A 20,706-nucleotide genomic window follows, 5' to 3' on the forward strand; every position below is an offset into this window, starting at 1 on the left:
TTATGTAGAGTTCCAGGAGTTTGATCCAATGATGATGAAGGGATGGCAATACATGTCCAAGTCAGTATGGTGTGTGACTTGGAGGTGAGTGTTCCCATGCACCTACTTCCCTTTTCCTTCTAGGTCACAGATTCAGAAGGTGCCAAAGAAGCCGTGGTCAGTTGCGACAGTGCATCCTGTAGCTAGTACACATGCAGCCACAATATGCCAGTGGTGGAGGAAGTGGATGTTTAAGGTGGTGGATGGGATGCCTATCAAATGAGCTGCTTTGTGCTGGATGGTTTTGAGGTTCTTGAGTGTTGTTGGAGCTACACTCCTCCAGGTATATGGAGTATATCCCATCATACTCCTGACTTGTGCCTTGCAGTTGGCAGAGAGGCTTCAGGGAGTCAGGTGACATGCTGCAGTAGCCACATCATTTATGTGGCTGGTTTAGTTGACTTTCTGGTCGATGGTGACCCCCCAGGATATTGTTTAGTGAGGGACCTGATGATGGTAATGTCATTGAATTTCAAGGGAGGGTGGTTCGGCTCGCTCGTTGGAGATGGTCATTGCCTGGCAACATGAAGAAACATTTTTTTATGCAGCAAGTTGATATGATCTGGAATGCACTGCCTGAAAAGGTGGTGGAAACAGATTCAATAGTAACTTTCAAAAGGGAATTGGATAAATACTTCAAGGGAAAAATTTACTGGGTTACGGGGAAAGAGCTGGGGAATGAGACTAATTGGATAGCTCGTTCAAGGAGCCGGCCTAGGCACGATGGCCCGAATGACCTCCTTGTGTGCTGAACCTACTATGATACTTGTGGGGTGCTAATGTTTATTGCCCATTATCAGCCCAAGCCTGGATGTTGTCCAGGTCCTGCATGGAGGCACGGACTGCTTTGTTATCTGAGGAATTGTTAATGGAACTGAGCACTGCAGTTGTTGGCAAACAACTTCTTATTTTCTGATGGAGGGAGGGCCATTGATGAAGCAGCTAAAGTTGGGCTTGGAACTGCTGCAGTGATTCCTGGGGCTGAGATGATTGGCTTCCAACAACCACAACCATCTTCCTTTGTGCTAAGTATAACTCCAGCTACTGGAGAGTTTTACCCGATTCCTATTGACTTCAGTTTTACTGGGGCTCCTTTGTGCCACACTCTGATCGAATGCTGCCTTGATGGCAAGGGCAGTCACTCTCACCTCATCTCTGGAATTCAGGTCATCACCATGTTTGGACCAAGGCTGTAATGAGTCACAGGTTCCTGGTAGAACCCAAATTGAGCAACGGTGAGTAGGTTATTGGTAAGTAAGTGTTGGTGTTGAAGACTCCTTCCATTACCTTGCTGATTCGGAGTATAGTAATAGGGTGGTAACTGAATCCTTTTAAACACCCCTCAACCGTATAAACGCTAGGGAATACAAACCAAGTTTATGCAACCTATCCTTGTAACATAACCCTTTAAGCCCCAGTATAACTTTGGTAAATCTGTGCTGTACCCCATCTAAGGTCAATATATCCTTCCTGAGGTGTGATGCTCAGAACTGAACGCAGTACTCCAGACTTCTATACAACTGAAGCATAACTTCCTTCCCTTTGTATTCCAACCACCATGAGATAAAGGCCAGCATTCCATAAGCCTTTTTGATTATTTTACAGCCGGGCTGTTGTCAGGGCCAGTAGCCGTTGCTGTGTTCAGCAGACGCAGCTGTTCCTTGATATCCTGTGGAGTGAATCGAATTGACTGAAGACTGGCATCTGTGATGGTGGGGATCTCATGAGGAGGTGGAGAAGGATCATCCACTGGGCACTTCTGACTAAAAATGGTTGTGACTGCTTCAGCCTTGTCTTTTGCACTCGTGCTGGGCTCCGCCACCATTGAGGATGGGGATGTTTGTGGAGTCTCCTCCTGCTGTTAGTTGCTTAACTGTCCACCACCATTCGTGACTGGATGGGACAGGGTTTCAGAGCATTGACGTGATTGCTTGGTTGTGGGATTGTTTAGCTCTGTCTACATATGTATCTAACAGGTGTATCTACCTATTCCTCACACACCTGTTGTACAATATTCCAGACACAGAGGTCAATTTTCACCTTCAATGGAATGAAAATGGGTGGGTTCTACCATGGGTGGGTAATTCGCACCACGTACCACTCAGGCATAGATCATGAAAATTTACCCAAATAGTCCCTATAAGAACTTCCACAATCAATGTATGAGAATGACTAGAAGCAATGCTTAAGTTTATTCAAATTAAATTGCAGCTGCTGAGGAAAAAAAATTAGAAAGAACCTAATTTTTTGACCACTCTACATATGCAAATTCTCAGTTGAGACAGTAAGGATATATCACTCCAAAGAGAATAACAACCTCAGCCTAGTTCTTAAACTGGAATTGGTACAATACAATCATAAACCCAGAATGATTGGCATGGTATCGCTCTGGATTCGGGACAGAGGTCTGTAATGTTTACAGAAATAACTTGTGTAGCCTTCACATCAGATATAGGATACAGATTGATGGCATTTACACAGGTATCTGGAGTGATTCCCGTATGAAGCTCAAAGTGCATAGTGGGAAAGATACCGCAGCACTCTACACTCACAGCCCACATGCTTCTGGTCTGGGGATAACCATGGCTACAGGCTGTGCTTATATCAGGATCTAGCATGAGTCCTCTACGAAGTCAGCATTGGTAAGCGACTATGTGGAGATGCCGGTGATGGACTGGGGTTGACAATTGTAAACAATTTTACAACACCAAGTTATAGTCCAACAATTTATTTTAAATTCCACAAGCTTTCGGAGGCTTCCTCCTTCCTCAGGTGAATTCACCTGAAGAAGGAGGAAGCCTCCGAAAGCTGGTGGAATTTAAAATAAATTTGTTGGACTATAACTTGGTGTTGTAAAATTGTTTACAATTGGTAAGCGAGGCCAAACCTGGAGGGATAAAGACCAAGGCTGTTGCTTAGAAGAGCTCAATGTTCAGACCTTTTTGGGGTTTCAATAAAGACTAAAATATCACTTGCATTTAAACCATTCTACATTTAAAGAACCAATGCCTAGACGGAGAATTGGGAAAATACACCTTGAATCGGTCACAGTAAGATTCACCTCTAGGACACAGAACAGAAAGTGAAGTGAATGGAGACCATCTCTCGATAGTTCATATCCCCATACAGTATTCCATTTAATCAGCACACACATTAGCCCAGATCTTGCTGGACTGGGGCATCTCACGGCATATGCTGTTAGTTAGACTTTTTCCTGCACCTGTCAGCTCGAAAAAAATTTGCTAGAACTGCGAGCTGATAACGGCACGGCGAGGGCAACGGGGGCATCTGGGACCTTAGTGAACGACGGGACCAACAATATCTCCTTAAACAATGAGATTTAAGGATAGAGAAAGAAAGGAGCGACGGAGGAGGGTGAATGAGAGTCAAATCAGGTACAGAAAGAGAGGGAAAGAAAGATTGGATTGAGAGAAAAAAAGTTAAATTTTCAAGAAGAATTGAGTACATGAAAGAATGAGACTGAACAGTTTAAATTGTTCATTTTCTGGGTCAGAGAGATTGATTGACATTGCATTAACAATTATCACATTGTTAAAAGAGCACTTGCACTCTTAATTACCGGCCACAACTTTCAGCATAGAATCATAGAATGGTTACAACACAGGAGGCAGCCATTTGGCCCATTGAGCCTGTGTCAGCTCTTTGTAAGAGCAATCCAGTTAGTCCCATAGCCCTGCAAATTTTTTCCCTTTAAGTATTTATCCAATTCCTTTTTGAAAGCCACAATTGAATCTGTTTCCAGTTTTCAGGCAGTGCATTCCAGATCATAACTACTCGCTGTGTAAAAAAGTTTTTCCTCAAGCCGTGCAGAGTGTTTAACGGGCAATTAATGTGAAAATCCGGGAAGGATGAGATGCTGTTTGTGGGAAGCAACCGGTGGAGTGGTGTAAATTGACCAGCAGGTTCTGGAGATTCACAACTCAGGGCGAATCTCTTCATCCCCTGAGCTCACTGGACGATTTACACATTGAGAATGGCGTGTCGATGCACCATTATTTTTCCAGCAAGATTTGGCCCAAGATAAAGCAAAAACATTACATTTGGAATTAAATAATGTAACATGGAAACATGCTTATAGCCTCGTCTGAGTACATGTTGTATAAAGATAATTTACCATCACTGTGCATTGGTACAATGAGCTGAATCCTTGCTGCATGTCCATTTTGATTAAAACCTAAATGTTGTAAGTTTGTATCAGGTGGAGATCCACAACACTTCTGCATTTCAACAGTGAAGTGCTTGAGCACAACACAAGGGAAATACATTATCAGCAATTAGCCACACTCCCTAGTAACAGGCTATGTGAACAGGATTGAAAAGTCATGGGAAGGAAAGCACGATGGGTACAGATGTGTTAAACGTTTGTGTCAGTGAATTCCAACTCCACTGATGCCTTTAAAGCCTGGAATGAAGGTACTGGACAGCCATATTCCTGCCATTTGTTCACCCCAAAACACAACATAAAAGGTCAATCCACTCCAGTCTGTGTCTTCGGTTGCAAAGTCTGCCTCTTTCGAGGAAACGTTAGCCCTTTGTCTGTATAAAAGGAGGAGATACTCAGAGCTGGCAGTGATCCACATAGAATGGGACACCTTTACTTAAGAATCAGGATGACTATATTCACAAAAACCACATTCAAAACGAGTGTCACCGGTGACTGGAAGTAAAACATGTTTCTGTAATAAAATTAATCGATCCGGAATGTTACATGGTTTACTGTGGAGTGAAAATCAAAATACACAAACTTGTACCTCCCCCAATTTCCTTCCTCCTCCTCCTGAGTACTGGGGTGGACAAATGTAAGGAATCTTACAACACCAGGTTATAGTCCAACAGTTTTATTTGAAAATCACAAGCTTTCGGAGATTATCCCCTTCGTCAGGTGAGTGAGTGACTCACCTGACGAAGGAGATAATCTCCGAAAGCTTGTGATTTTCAAATAAAACTGTTGGATTATAACCTGGTGTTGTAAGATTCCGTACTCCTGAGTACTGGAACACGATCTCACAAATGCCAGTCCCCCAGGTGTTGGCAGCCCTTCACTATCTTGTCCATATGGTCTTTTCTCATGTGTAAGCTCAGACAGTGTTGCAAGATCTCTAACCATCGGGTATCAGGCCCAGACAGTCAGCCAGCACTGTACATGGGCTAGGGATTGTTGGGCCCACTAGAGCAGGTTCAGTGGATAGAGAACAATATGCCATGTAGGAATTATTAGTAACTGGTCTCTACTCAGCTGCTCTCAGCTCACCAGCAGTGCTGTTACTGCCACTTACTCAGTGTTCCCACACTGGCACCAGCAACACTGCTCCCCTTACCTACGTGATCTTGTGTGGGGGCTCAGACAAGTATTGCCAGGACCCGAGCAATAAGAGCTGGGGCCTCACAGTGGAGCCCGATCCCCTTTACGCACACGGAGAAAACATGCAAACTAGGCAGGGGTGGATTAACACATGGGCCTGCAGGACCCAGGCAGAATCGTCTTGTGGGAACGGTGCTCGGGGGTGCAGAGTACATCGGGGAGAGCGGCGCCGGGAGGGAGAGGGAGGTGGAAGGGGCACGGGACTGGGAGGGAGAGCAAGGGGCGCGGGGCCCAAGATGGAGGGGAGGGCACACAAATGTTCTCGGAGTACAGGGCTCCAAGAATTCTTAATCCAGGTTTGAAGCTGGAGTACCTGCTCCTCGTTGCTATCTGGGATTCAGGACTGGGCAGTGGGGTGGATGGAGGATCGGACCCAGCTGTGAAGCACCTAACCCTGTGCTAGATCAGCTGCATAACAATCAGAATCCATGCTCACACATCAAGACGGCTAAAGTGAAGTGGAACAGGAGAAATGGCACTGCAGCACCTGTCAGGAGAGGGTTGGAGAAAATGGGAGGTGGATGATTTGTGACCACTGAATTACAGATGTTCAGTTTGATTATTTTTAAAATATATTATTGGATTACAATGGCTTTTATAAAAAGAGATAACACTGTCCCAGTTGAATATCCCCCTTTCTTTAAAAGAAAGGCTAGACGTCAGAATCAAGTCCTTCAACAGCGGTAGGTAGTGGAATACAACAGGTGAATCTGGAAACCGGAGTTGAATGGGGAGAGTGATAAGTAAAATCCGCCATGTCCCCCAAATCTCTCACCGTCTGCGCAAGAAAGAAGAATCTTATTTCCAAAGTTCTCCAATCGGCTCCTCCCCTGCTTTTTCTATGGTTTTCTTCACCTTAGACATTATCTCCTGGTGTAAATCTTCAATACTTTGAGAAGCATCTAACACCTGTTTTATATAAAAAAAAGGAAATTCTGCAAGTGAAATGTGTAATAATGAGAGTAACTGAACCGTCATCCAACCAGAGGATAGGCTACAGGGTCTGGGCCCTCGGGTGGGGGGTGGGGGTGAGAGAGAGAGTCCGGGCCCTCGGTGGGGGGGGGGGGGGGAAAGAGAGCCTGGGTCCTGTCAGTACGACCACCATTTCATCGTCCCCCATTCACCAATCCATTTTTTTTTCTTGAATTTGTCAGATCAGAAACCTTCGGTTTTTTTTAAACATATAAAGGCCTTCGGGAATGCACTGTATTTCAGCCACTTTGCTGGATTTACTGTAAACAGCATTCACATTTAACCCTGTCTGATACGTAGCCCTAGAATCTTTTGAAGGGAGAAGACTCATTACTGGGCAGCAAACCCTCTTACAGTTTCTGTGGAGACAGAACATAAGAACTAGGAGTAGGCCATACGGCCCCTCGAGCCTGCTTCGCCATTCAGTAAGATCATGGCTGATCTTCGACCTCAACTCTAATTTCCAGCCCGATCCCCATATCCCTTGATTCCCCTAGAGTCCAAAAATCAATCAATCTATCCCAGCCTTGAATATACTCAACGACTCAGTATCCACAGCCCTCTGGGGTAGAGAATTCCAAAGATTCACCACCCTGAGTGAAGAAATGTCTCCATATCTCAGTCCTAAATGGCCGACCCCTTATCCTGAGACTATGCCACCTAACTCTAGACTCTCCAGCCAGGGGAAACAACCTCTCAGCATCTACCCTGTCAAGCACCTCATAATCTTATATGTTTCAATGAGATCACCTCTCATTCTTCTAAACTCCAGAGAAGGTATAGGCCCATTCTACTCAATCTCTCCTCATAGGACAACCCTCTCTTTCTTGCTTTCTTCTGAAGTTAGTCAACTAAGATAAAAGGTGCTTGGAATCAGGTGTGAATGGATTTCAGTTTAGCATCTATTATGAGGTTGTCAGGCTAAATCCAGCCAGACACCACAAAATAAAAAATAAAATACTGCAGCTGCTGGAAATCAAACAAAAACAGAAAAATTCTGGAAACAGGGTTAGATAAAAGCTCATGGACTTTTGCTGCTGCATTGTATAATGCTGCTCCAGCATTTGATGGTAGTAACCAGACTTAGCGAAGTGTCATAATTTTTATTGTTTTAGTTCCAGGATCATGAAATCTGCCCTTTTGAGCTTCCACTGCTGACCACTTTTTACTTTTAACAAATCTGATTCTTAGTTTACAGCCTAAATTGCACTGGTAAGAGTTTTTGCTCCTCCTGTATTTAAAGGAAAGGAGAACTGGAATTAGCAGGAGCCCATTCCTGTGAGCTAAAGGTTTCTATTCAATCCCTGGGCAACACTTACAGGAGTGAACTTTGGCTCTGACCGAGACAGGTTTCTGGTAAAACATTAATAAACCCCACAGCATTAGATGTCACCATTCCTTTAACTTGCTTGGTCTTTATAAACCATTATCATACAGGCTATAAGCCTGATAAACCTCTCTTAACCAATGTAGTGGAAAGTGCTTTCAGAAGAAAGCCCGTCTGTGACAGCCCCTGAATACCTCTCACCAACCCATCCCCACCCAATTATTTCACCTGCTCCTTTCAACACTCCCCCTTTTCCTTTGTAATACTGTGGCCCATTAGAGACACCGTTCCCATACCTTCCAGTTTAGGCTCTCGTCTTTCATCAGTTCTCCAAACTGTTGAAGCACCAGCTTTTGGAAGGCAAGGTCTTCATACCGCTCATTGCCAAAGCCCCCTCGCTTCACAGCTGCCAGTGGGTTGAGATGAAGGAACAGGATTACATCTGGCTTCGGAATACCAACGTCTGGCTGTTTGCACCACTCCAATGTGAAATCCTATTTGAGGAAGCAGTTCAAGCAGCATTAGTCAAGGAGAGATGATTAGCATTAAAATTGATAAAATAAAACACCTTTCTTTGAGCTGTTACAGGCGGGTGGACAGTAACGACGCTTGGCAATGGAGGGTTCAGGAGAGGTGGAGGAGAGGTAGAGCTGGGTGTCACAGGTGTGCAAGTGGAACTTGAACCCACGTCTTCAGGCATGGTGGGGAGAAGGAAGTGGGGAATACATAAGAGGCCAGAGTTGGAGGAACACAGATCTCGGAGGGTTGTAAGGCTGGAGGAGGTTACAGAGATGGCAGGGGGGGGGGGGGGGGGGGGTGGGCCATGGAGGGATTTGAACACAAGAATGAGAATTTTAAATTGGAGGCATTGGACACCTGGGAACCAATGTAGGTCAGCAAGCACAGGGGTGATGGGTGAACAGGACTTTGTGCGAGATGGAATACAGCAGTAGAGATTTGGATGACTTGAAGTTTACAGAGGGTGGAAGATGGGAGGCCGGCCAAGTGTGTATTGGAATAGTTGAGACTGAAAGTAACAAAAGCTTTGATGAGGGTTTCAGCAGTTGAGGTATGGCTATGTTAAGGAGGTGGAAGTTGACTGTCTTTGTGATGGAGAGGATATGGGGTCGTAAGCTCAGTTTAGGGCCAAATGAGACACCGATGTTGCAAACAGTCTGGTTCAACCAGAGACAGGGGCCAGGGAGGAAGATGGAATTATTGGCGAGGAAATGGAGTTTGTGGTGGGGGCCAAAGATTCAACTGAAGGAAACTGCAGCTCATCCAGGATTAGATGTCGGACAACCAGTCTGACAGCACAGGGGCAGTGGAGGGGTTGAGAGAGGTGATGGTGAGGTAGAGCTGGGTGTCGTCAGCGTACATGTGGAACCTTGAATACTAGATCAGAAAAGATGTCTTTCTTATTCTAATTTGTGTCCTGGAATAGGAAATGAGTGAACTATCCAAGGAGTCTGGCCTTGGTCTAACAAATTAAAACCTGACGTATCTGTGCAGCTGAATGGCAACTTAGAATAATCAATGTACAAAATGAATTAATTTGCTTGCATTAATAATAATGAAGCACACTGAAATGGAACTTTGTGTAGATAAATTACAAATAGACTTGCTAGCAAAATTAAAGCCCATGGGATTAAAGGGACAGTGGCAATGTGGATACAAAATTGGCTAGGGGACAGAGAGTAGTGGTGAATGGTTGTTTTTCAGACTGGAGGGAGTATACGGTGGTGCTCCTCAGGGGTCAGTATTAGGACCACTGCTCTTTTTGATGTATATTAATGACCTGGACTTGGGCATAGATGGTATAATTTCACAGTTTGCAGATGACACGAAACTCAGAAATGTAGTAAACAATGTGGAGGATAGCAACAGACTTCAAGAGGACATAGTCAGACTGGTGAAATGGGCAGACACATGGCAGATGAAATTTAATGTTGATAAGTGTGAAGTGATACACTTTGGGAGGAACAACATGGAGCAGTATAATCCAAACGATACTATTTTGAAGGAGATGCAAGAGCAGAGGGATCTGGGGGTGCTGTAATACATTTTGGTAGGAAGAATGAGGAGAGGCAATATAAAGTAAATGATACAATTTTAAAGGGAGTGCAGGAACAGAGAGACCTGGGGGTGTATGTACACAAGTCTTTGAAGGTGGCAGGACAAGTTGAGGAGGCCACTAAAAAAGCATATGGGATCCTGGGCTTTATTAATAGAGGCATAGAGTACAAAAGCAAGGAAGTTATGCTAATTTTTTATAAATCACTGGTTAGGCCTCAGGTGGACTATTGTATTCAACTCTGGGCACCGCACTTGAGGAAGGATGTCAAGGCCTTAGAGAGAGTGCAAAAGAGATTTACTAGAATGGTACCAGGGATGAGGGACTTCAGTTATGTGCAGAGACTGGAGAAACTGGGGTTGTCATCCTTAGAGCAAAGAAGATTAAGGGGCATGTTCAAAATCATGAACGGCTTTAATAGAATAAATAAGGAAAAACTGCTTCCAGTGGCAGAAGGGTCGGTAACCAGAGGACATAGATGTGATTGGCAAAAGAACCAGAGGAAACATTTTTTAAGCAACGAGTTACATAAGAACATAAGAAATAGGAGCAGGAGTAGGCCAATCGGCCCCTCGAGCCTGCTCCGCCATTCAATAAGATCATGGCTGATCTGATCCTAACCTCAAATCTAAATTCATGTCCAATTTCCTGCCCGCTCCCCGTAACCCCTAATTCCCTTTACTTCTAGGAAACTGTCTATTTCTGTTTTAAATTTATTTAATGATGTAGCTTCCACAGCTTCCTGGGGCAGCAAATTCCACAGACCTACTACCCTCTGAGTGAAGAAGTTTCTCCTCATCTCAGTTTTGAAAGAGCAGCCCCTTATTCTAAGATTATGCCCCCTAGTTCTAGTTTCACCCATCCTTGGGAACATCCTTACCGCATCCACCCGATCAAGCCCCTTCACAATCTTATATGTTTCAATAAGATCGCCTCTCATTCTTCTGAACTCCAATGAGTAGAGTCCCAATTTACTCAACCTCTCCTCATATGTCCACCCCCTCATCCCCGGGATTAACCGAGTGAACCTTGTAATGATCTGGAATGCACTGCCTGAAAGGGTGGTGGAAACAGATTCACTAGTAACTATCAACAGGGAATTAAATAAACACTTGAAGGGGAAAAATTTACAGGGCTATGGGGAAAGAGCAGGGGAATGGGACTAATTGGATAGGTCTTTCAAAGAGCCGGCACAGGCATGATGGGCTGAACATACTATAATAAAAGGTCACGTTTTGTACATCCAAATGAGAAGGTTTTGAGAAGATGGTAGAACTATTTTGGAAAGGTTAGGAGGATAAAGGAAAATGTAAATTGCTTAGAAGCAGGTCTTCCGAGCAAGTATCAAGCGAAAGTTGTAGGACAAGAAAGGTTAAAGGTTTTAATCGAACAGAACTGTGAGTCAATAGCTCAAGTCTTTGAGCACAGTGCAAGAGTAAAATAGCAATTTAACAACACAGAGAAATGCATATGTACCAGGTTATTTAATCCAGGAGGAGACAATGACCAAAGAAAGAAGATAATCGCTACGGATAGCAACTTGTCACATGCATCCCCTCTCCCCCCAAGGATAATCTCAGCATCCTGATGGGTGGCAGAAGTGATTAGCTCCAACACACCCAATCTCAAGTACAAAGTTGTATGTCTACGTTCATATCCCTGAGCCATAGCATAAACACTAGATTGCTGGAAATCTACCAGTGACATACTCAGAGTAAATGCCTAACCTCGCTAAACTGCACGGTACTGTTGGACATTTGTGATACCGATGGAAGGCAAAACCCAGCTAATGCCGAGATACTGAGATATAATTATACAATTATTTATCATATACACTAAAACATCAGATTATATATTATACTCACACACATATCTCTAGATACTTTATGTACTCAATGCTTAACCATGTGTTGGTGTTAATTGTCTTATTGATGTTGTTAAATAAAGCAGTGTTAATTAATGACCAGCCTGTTCCTGTCTCACCAAACTAATTTCCTCTAATCTAGATTGTTCTCTGGCTCTAATCCTCTCCTTTTCACCATGGATATACAATCCTGCTTCACCTCCATCCTTCACTAACAGAGTCTCTGGGGCCCCCATTTCTCTTGAACAGCGACCCAACCAATAAAATTTCCACCATTTTCTCCCCTTGTTCGTTTGTGTGGGCCTTGCATGCGTTTTTTTCACCCTCTTACCCGAGGCCACATCTGCCTTCTCAGGTGGACATAAAAGATCCCATGGCACTATTTGCATTCACCCCAGTGTCCCAATATTTATCCCTCAACCAACATCACTTAAAAAAAATTATCTGATCATTTATCTCATTGCTGTTTGTGGGAGCTTGCTGTGCGCAAATTGGCTGCCACATTTCCTATATTACAACAGTGATTACACTTCAAAAGTACTTCATTGGCTGTAAAGCACTTTGGGACATCCTGAGGTTGTGAAAGGTGCTATATAAATGCAAGTCTTTCTTTAACTATTTGCACATACTTTTGTCTTTTTTATGTCTTTCCATCCCCCAAATGAAGACCTAACAGATCTAACAGTTTTCTGTTAAGCAAATTGCAGGTCATTCAACTAATTAATTCCCCTCTATGATGGTTATATCGTTCGATTCTCTCCCCCTATTCCCCCCCACCCCCTGCTTTTCTCTCCATTTTTCCAAACCCCACTAAAATGTCTATTTATCGCTCAGCCTTCAGTTCTGAAGGTTACGCACCTGAAGGGTCCTAATCTATCTTTTGTCACTACAGATGCTGTGTATTTCCAGCTCAAAAGGTAAGTTAATAAAGGCACCTTATCAATCTTAAAACATAAGAGGTTAATTCCAACCCAGTTCTCTGATGTTGTACCTGTCAGGAAAAAGGAGAACGATGTATCTGATACCCTTTGACTAAAACCGGTTTAGATAATTTATGGATTTATTGTTCATCCGCCTTACAGCTCAAAATACTATTTTGATCAGTTTTGTTATACTTACTGGTTTCGCACTTGTGAATGCAACGCCAGAAAATGCATATCTATCCAGGATCAGAGTGACCCCTTGCAGTAACTTCTCCCTAATCAGTGGCCTGGAACACAGGAACAAGGGAATAATATGTCAATGCATTAAGCACAATCCACTTTGCCAGGAAATCCACATCAAACAGAAGTATTTCAACAACAACTTACATTTATATAGCGCCTTTAACGTAGTAAAACGTCCCAAGGTGTTTCACAGGAGCGATTATCAAACAACATTTGACACTGAGCCACATAAGGAGATATTAGGACAGGTGACCAAAAGCTTAGTCAAAGAGGTAGGTTTTAAGGAGCGTCTTAAAGGAGGAGAGAGGGGTACAGAGACGGAGAGGTTTAGGGAGGGAATTCCAGAACTTAGGACCTAGGCAGCTGAAGGCAGGGCTGCCGATGGTAGAGTGATTAAAATCGGAGATGCACAAGAGACCAGAATTGGAGGAGCGCAGAGATCTCAGAGGGTTTTAGGGCTGGAGGAGATTAAAGAGGGGCGAGGCCATGGAGGGATTTGAAAACAAGGATCATAATTTTAAAACTGAGGCATTCCCAGACCGGGAGCCAATGTAGGTCAGCGAGCACAGGGGTGATGGGCAATGTTCCCTCTAATTTTTTTCGGCCACGTGCGGTATGAGTTTATGTTTGTGCACCGATATAAAGGCTGTGTGTGCCACCGTAAAAAAAAATCACTACTTTGAATAGAACATCTTTTTAGAAAACATTATTCAGGGTAAATAACAAACAGAACAAATGTACAAAATAATAGATTAATTGTAACAATTTAATGTTATATTGGCTGATAAATTTACAAAATTTATGAAATAGGATCCTTAAGTTGCACTAGGATTGAGCAGACCAGTCTCGTTATATTTTATTAGAAATTATCTGATGGGATCAGCTTAATGACTCTGATTCAAACAGAAATAAATCGTGTGCAATCAGAATTTTTAAATTGAGTCAGAAATACAAAACAGTTGTGGAATCAGTCAGTGTGAATTTGGGGATAGGGAACAGTTTAAGCTCCTCTCCCCCCCCCCCCCCCCCCCCACCCCATTGAATCCTCATCGGGGTTTAACAAATTATTGCATTACAATTGTACATCTTGCAGGTCTCATTAGTTTTGGCTGCCTCTGTGTAAGGCAGGGAGCAATTTGGTCATGAAGAACCTGAACTGAGGGAGGCAAAAGACAAAGATAGAGAGAGACAATCCTTGGGGCAACTGAGGGCTTTTGGATAGCAGTTGTACAAAATAATTTAAATCAACTTCATTGTTTTGATTACAATGTGATTGGAAAGTATATTTTAAGCACAATTATAGAAGGATCGTTAATAACAGTATTACATGATCTGTGTCAGAATTACTTAATTCATAAATATGAAATATGGAAATTGATAAATGATTATTACACTATGCCAGGGTAATTTGAGTTCAATTCTAGTTTACTTCAGAAGCTAACGTTGAATAGGATGGTGACAAAAACTGTTAATTTCACTAATGGTAGACTCCCTCCAATGTTATTTGCTACCAATGCCTTAAATCTATTTATCTTTAGTCTAAAGTAACAGTTCTCCACAATTTGCAATAGAGGTGAAAAATTTTCATTTAATTGAATGCATCTCCTCACTGAATCTTTACTGAATCCTCGTGTGCTGCAGGTTTCTGATTGGAAACTCAAATCAGTTATATCATGAAGGGATGGAAATGTGTGTAATATATATATATATATATATATATATATAAATAAACATTTACACTGTCAAATTAGTATATATTTTTATAATATATATATAACTTTTACCCTATTTCTTCTATATATATATAAAAAATGTTACACTATTTCTTTAATATATTTTATATATACATTCATTTACACTATTTGTCCAATGAATATATATATATCTAGCCATCCATCGGACAGTATACTATTTGTGGAGACCAGTCTCTGAGCAGCTGTACCACTAACCCACACCTAAAGCACTGCAACATCTACTCCCCATCAGAAAGAGACCATTGCCCTCGCCTTCACATTGATGTTCTTACACAAAGCACCTTAAAAGTCCCTTACACTCGTTCCCATCTGTTGGCCGCAAAGAGCAGGTGCACGGTGTGATCATCCAGGTTATTCTTCTTCTCCAGGTATGAGCTGATCAGCTTTCCAATTTCAGTCCCTCTGTCTGAAACCAAACGAGGCACAAGTCAGGGATGTCCCGGTGCTATGTTCTTATTCAGCGATATTCCCACAGGTGGCGATGCACAGACTGTATCTCCAGCAAGTACAAATTACTCAGCTACTATTAATGCCCAAGAAGCCTGTGATTGGATTTGTTATGTAACAGGATGGAATTCTAGGTCATTTAAAGCAATAATTGAAAAACAAAAGCAGTTCAGGATCGGAAAACTTTTTCCTCTTCCCCTTTTCCGATTAATTTTGACCTTCCCCTCCAGTCACTTCAGGTGTGATGAAACCAACATCTTCTTCACATCTATCTCACCTCTATCTGTGGTGCCCTTGTCTTTTCCCATCTCCACCTTTGCCCTAGTAATAACATACACCTCCACAGCTTTATATCTACAGGCTGTAAACTCGAACGCACCTGGCAGTTCCACCGCTAGATCTAACGACCACCTCAAGCTTCTTTCTGCTCTGAGGTCATCAATGGTGAGCAGGAGAAAGTCCCAGCTCCACCTCTTCCGTCATCCCTCCTCCACAACCCCCAACTCCACCTTGCATTCCTGCTGCCTGTCCCTCAATTCCCAGCTCTCCCTCCTGTTGTCCACCCACGAAGCCCTCATCAATTCTATCTGCTGCTGTTTCTCCATCATTTTTCCCTGAACTTTGAGCACACTAATCAATTAATCCTACCATCTGTTCCCTCAATCCTCTCACTTCCACCCAACATCACTTCCTCAGGCCCATTCTTGCTGACATCATCCTCTATTCCCTAGCACCGGGAGCCCCCTCCTCTTTCAAAACTGCACTTATTACCCCTTCTTAACTCACCCAACCCCTCCATTCTCTTCAACTACTGCCCTACCTCCAAGCTTCTTCTTCAGAAGTCCTGGAATGCCTTGCAACAACACTCCTCATTCAAGACCCTCCAATACGCCTCAGTCACAAATACTGTGTGACCGTGACTTCATCCTCAACCTGCTCGATCTCACAACACTGCTGATCATTACATCCTCCTTCAAAGTTCCTCTCCATGGCAATGCTCCTAGTTCTGCTCATACCTGTTGTAACGCAGTCACTATATCGCTTCTAAAAGCCATTCCTCCTCTGCCTGCATTGTCCCCTGCAGTGGACCCAAGGAGTCCATCCTTAACTCCCTCTTCTTCACCATTTACATGCAACCTTTTGACAACATCAAGCAGAAGCAAAGGATCAACTTCCACACGTATAACACTCAGATCCACCTCCTCCATTCGTCCACGGACTACACTCTGCAAACGCCAGTCCAACAACAGACTTCGATAAGCCAACATTTCCTCCAGCTTAATATTAACAAAATCAAATCCATCTATTTTGGATCCCTTGGTATCTCTAGGGGCTCGATCCAAGTCCCCCTCTCACACCTCTGCACGAACCCAGAATACACAACCTTAGCGTACTGCTCACACTTGAGCTTAGTTTCCTCACCCACATCATCCACACCCAGTCCTGGACTCCCATCACCCCCGGCCCACGCTGAGCTCCGCCCGTACACCCAGCCCGGTCCTCCCCCACGCCCAGCCCTGCACTCTCATCACACCTGCCCTCTATGTAATTCTATAAAGAGAGCTCTCGCCATGCTTTCTTTATAAAATTACACAGAATGTACAGCACAGAAACAGGCCATTCGGCCCAATAGGTCGATGTCAGTGTTTGTGCTCTACACGAGCCTCTTCCCACCCTACTTCATCTAACCCCATCAACATATCTTTCTATTCCTTTCTCCCTCATGTGTTTATCTAGCTAGGGTAGATAGAAACTATTTCCTCTGGTGGGGAATCAAGAACTAGGAAGCGTAATCTTAAAAGTAGAACTAGGCCATTCAGGGGGTGATGTCAGGAAGCACTTTTTCATGCAAAGGGTAGTTGAAATCTGGAACTCTCTCCCCCAAAAGGCTGTGGATGCTAGGGGGTCAATTGGAGCTTCCAAGACTGAGATCGATAGATTTTTGTTAGGTCAGGGTATCAAGGGATATGGAACAAAGGTGGGTGTTGGGGTAGAGGTACAGATAAGCCATGATCTAATTGCATGGCGGAGCAGGCTCGAGGGGCTGAATGGGTTACTCCAGTTCCTAAAAGGAGCAGATGGAGAGGGTGCAGAGGAGATTTACTACAATTATACCAAGGATAAGGGATTATATACCATATATTATATCTGGGTCTCCGCTCTCTCTTTACACCCACGGGTCTCCGCTCTCGCCGCGCTCTCTTTGCTCTCTCTTTATAATCCGGGCCTGCACTGCATTCCCATCACACTTGCCCTCTCCCAGATCCACTGGCTCCCCGTGCTCCAGTGAGTTGATTTCAAAATTCATGTCCTCGCTTTCAAATCACTACATAATGTCACCCACCTACCTAAACGATCTCTCTTGCTCCTCTGACCCTGGCCTGTTCTCTGTTCCACCACTGGTAACATCTTGTTCAGCCACTAAATTCCTGTCCTCTGATACTCCCTGCCTAGATCCCACTGCCTTTTCAACTCGGTCCCTGCTTTCAAATTTATAATAGCGCCTTTAACATTGAAAAACATCCCAATATGCTGCAGGAATCTGTGAGGAAAATGAAAAACTCCTTCAAAACCCTTATCTTCCATCATCCCCTTGGTGTCCGCAACTTCATCTTTGCCTCCTCCTCTCCTGCTTGATGTTTGTAGCTTTTCCACAACATAAAACATCTCCCTGGAGGTAAAGAGCTCTACAGAAATAAAAGTCTTCATTGGTACATTCCATACCTACGTAATCATTTGTTGCAGTTTTTGTGAAGAAATTTACCAACCAGGTACAAATGTGACATGTGCTAGACGCAAGAGTAATAATAAAAATATAGTTTACAAGGTTTAAACGTTCACAAAGTGAGTAGCTTTACCATCATGAGTATGTCAATCGCATTTTATAAATAAATCCCAATGGAATATTTGATTATAATTTATTTTGCAGCTGGAATTATGTTAAACAATACAGGGCCACAGAGACCAGGGAGATCTCAGGTTCAATGCCCTGTCTCTGAAAATTGTAAACAATTTTACAACACCAAGTTATAGTCCAGCAATTTTATTTTAAATTCACAAGCTTTCGGAGGCTTCCTCCTTCCTCAGGTGAACGATGTGAAAATGAAATCCTCGAGATGTCTCTGAAAGTTAGTTCTTTCAGGAAAGGAGGGGACTGGAGAGAAGAAAACTCAAAATAAACAAATTGCCCAAAACCGCCAGGGCAGGGTCCATGGAATGGAATCAGTCGGTACAGGCCTGAAAGGGGGGTTGGGGAGCAGGGGGGTACAGGCAGCGGCCTGGAGTGGGGGGGGGAGCAGGGGGTACAGGCAGCGGCCTGGAAGGGGGGTTGGGGAGCAGGGGGTACAGGCAGCGGCCTGGAAAGGGGGGTGGGGAGTAGGGGGTACAGGCAGCATCCTGGAGGGGGGTGGGGAGTAGGGGGTACAGCAGCGGCCTGGGGGGGGGGGGGGGAGTAGGGGGTACAGGCAGCGGCCTGGGGGGGTGGGGAGTAGGGGGTACAGGCAGCGGCCTGGGGGGGTGGGGAGTAGGGGGTACAGGCAGCGGCCTGGGGGGGTGGGGAGTAGGGGGTACAGGCAGCGGCCTGGGGGGGTGGGGAGTAGGGGGTACAGGCAGCGGCCTGGGGGGGTGGGGAGTAGGGGGTACAGGCAGCGGCCTGGGGGGGTGGGGAGTAGGGGGTACAGGCAGCGGCCTGGGGGGGTGGGGAGTAGGGGGTACAGGCAGCGGCCTGGGGGGGTGGGGAGTAGGGGGTACAGGCAGCGGCCTGGGGGGGTGGGGAGTAGGGGGTACAGGCAGCGGCCTGGAGTGGGGGGGGGGGGGGAGTAGGGGGTACAGGCAGCGGCCGGGGGGGGGGTGGGGAGTAGGGGGTACAGGCAGCGGCCTGGGGGGGTGGGGAGTAGGGGGTACAGGCAGCGGCCTGGAGTGGGGGGGGGGGGGGGGAGTAGGGGGGTACATGCAGCGGCCTGGGGGGGGTGGGGAGTAGGGGGTACAGGCAGCGGCCTGGGGGGGTGGGGAGTAGGGGGTACAGGCAGCGGCCTGGGGGGGTGGGGAGTAGGGGGTACATGCAGCGGCCTGGAGTGGGGGGGGGGGGTAGTAGGGGGTACAGGCAGCGGCCGGGGGGGGCAGGGGGTACAGGCAGCGGCCTGGAGTGGGGGGGGGGGGGGGGGGAGTAGGGTGGTACATGCAGCGGCCTGGGGGGGTGGGGAGTAGGGGGTACAGGCAGCGGCCTGGGGGGGTGGGGAGTACAGGCAGCGGCCTGGGGAGTAGGGGGTACATGCAGCGGCCTGGAGTGGGGGGGGAGTAGGGGGTACAGGCAGCGGCCTGGAGTGGGGGGGGGAGTAGGGGGTACAGGCAGCGGCCTGGAGTGGGGGGGGGGAGTAGGGGGTACAGGCAGCGGCCTGGAGTGGGGGGGGGGGGAGTAGGGGGTACAGGCAGTGGCCTGGAGTGGGGGGGGGGAGTAGGGGGTACAGGCAGCGGCCTGGAGTGGGGGGGGGGGGGGAGTAGGGGGTACAGGCAGCGGCCTGGAGTGGGGGGGGGGGGGGAGTAGGGGGTACATGCAGCGGCCTGGAGTGGGGGGGGGGGGAGTAGGGGGTACAGGCAGCGGCCTGGAGTGGGGGGGGGAGTAGGGGGTACAGGCAGCGGCCTGGAGTGGGGGGGGGAGTAGGGGGTACAGGCAGCGGCCTGGAGTGGGGGGGGGGGGGAGTAGGGGGTACAGGCAGCGGCCGGGGGGGGGGCAGGGGGTATGGAGACCATTCCCAAGAGGCGGTGCCAGGACAGCGCGGGATCGGAACTAAGTTCGATCATAAAGCCCAGGCCCCAAACCCTTACCCGGGAAGCGCAGCACCTCGGCGGCCCGGCCTTGCTTCTGCAGCGCTTCCTGCAGCCTCCTGCACTGGGTGCTTTTGCCGGCCCGATCCATCCCCTCCATCACGATCAGAGTTCCCCGCTTGGCCGCCATTAGCACCGTGGATCGAGAGTCCCAACCACCGGCCTGCAGCCCGAACTGCTGCCGTCTACGGCATCGGGTACCGAATCTCTGCTGCTGCTGCTGCTGCCGCCTCCCGAGAGCAACGCCCCCCTGCAGAGGGCGGGAAAAAAATCAGCAGGAGGTTAAATACTGGCATAATAACAGAAAATGCTGGAGAAGCTCAGCAAGTCAGGCAGCCTCTGTGGAGAAAGAAACATGATGTGGAGATGCCGGTGATGGACTGGGGTTGACAATTGTAAACAATTTTACAACACCAAGTTATAGTCCAGCAATTTTATTTTAAATTCACAAGCTTTCGGAGGCTTCCCCCTTCCTCAGGTGAACGATGTGAAAACCTGACTCTGTACTTGCTTATAAACTGTTTATTCTCTAACATCTTCCAGGTTCTGATGAAAGGTCACATCGTTCACCTGACGAAGGAGGAAGCCTCCGAAAGCTTGTGAATTTAAAATAAAATTGCTGGACTATAACTTGGTGTTGTAAAATTGTTTACAAGAGAAAGAAACAGTTAACGTTTCAAATCGAAGACTTGTCCCACGCCCATAATTCATGGGCAATGTCTTCAACCTGAAACGCTAACTCTGTTTCTTTCTCCACAGAGGCTGCCTGACTTGCTGAGCTTCTCCAGCATTTTCTGTTTTTATTTCAGATTTCCAGCATCCGCAGTATTATGCTTTTGATTAAGTAAAATGCTGA

At 45.9% G+C, this 20,706-nt stretch overlaps 1 protein-coding gene across 1 annotated transcript; it reads right to left on the reverse strand.

The window, feature by feature from the left end:
- Positions 1-4,987: 4,987 nt before the first annotated feature.
- On the reverse strand, positions 4,988-20,094 carry dtymk (deoxythymidylate kinase (thymidylate kinase)). The gene is made up of 5 exons (XM_067995639.1): positions 19,851-20,094; positions 14,877-14,985; positions 12,779-12,869; positions 8,018-8,215; positions 4,988-6,331 (listed from the first exon to the last, which is right to left on the reverse strand). The coding sequence occupies exons 1-5, from the start codon at positions 19,978-19,980 to the stop codon at positions 6,221-6,223; spliced, it is 639 nt and encodes a 212-aa protein (XP_067851740.1). The 5' UTR covers positions 19,981-20,094; the 3' UTR covers positions 4,988-6,220.
- Between the last annotated feature and the right edge of the window lie 612 nt (positions 20,095-20,706).

This window comes from Heptranchias perlo, chromosome 13 (genome assembly GCF_035084215.1).
Source record: "Heptranchias perlo isolate sHepPer1 chromosome 13, sHepPer1.hap1, whole genome shotgun sequence".
NCBI lineage: Eukaryota > Metazoa > Chordata > Chondrichthyes > Hexanchiformes > Hexanchidae > Heptranchias > Heptranchias perlo.

Excerpts from the sequence above, each read along its gene's own strand:
- dtymk (XM_067995639.1), bottom strand. The coding sequence starts at position 19,980 with ATGGCGGCCAAGCGGGGAACTCTGATCGTGATGGAGGGGATGGATCGG. Across the intron at positions 14,986-19,850 it reads CGAGGTGCTGCGCTTCCCGG|ACAGAGGGACTGAAATTGGA; the intron begins GTAAGGGTTTGG and ends GTTTGGTTTCAG. Across the intron at positions 6,332-8,017 it reads ACGAGAGCCTAAACTGGAAG|GTGTTAGATGCTTCTCAAAG; the intron begins GTATGGGAACGG and ends TATATAAAACAG.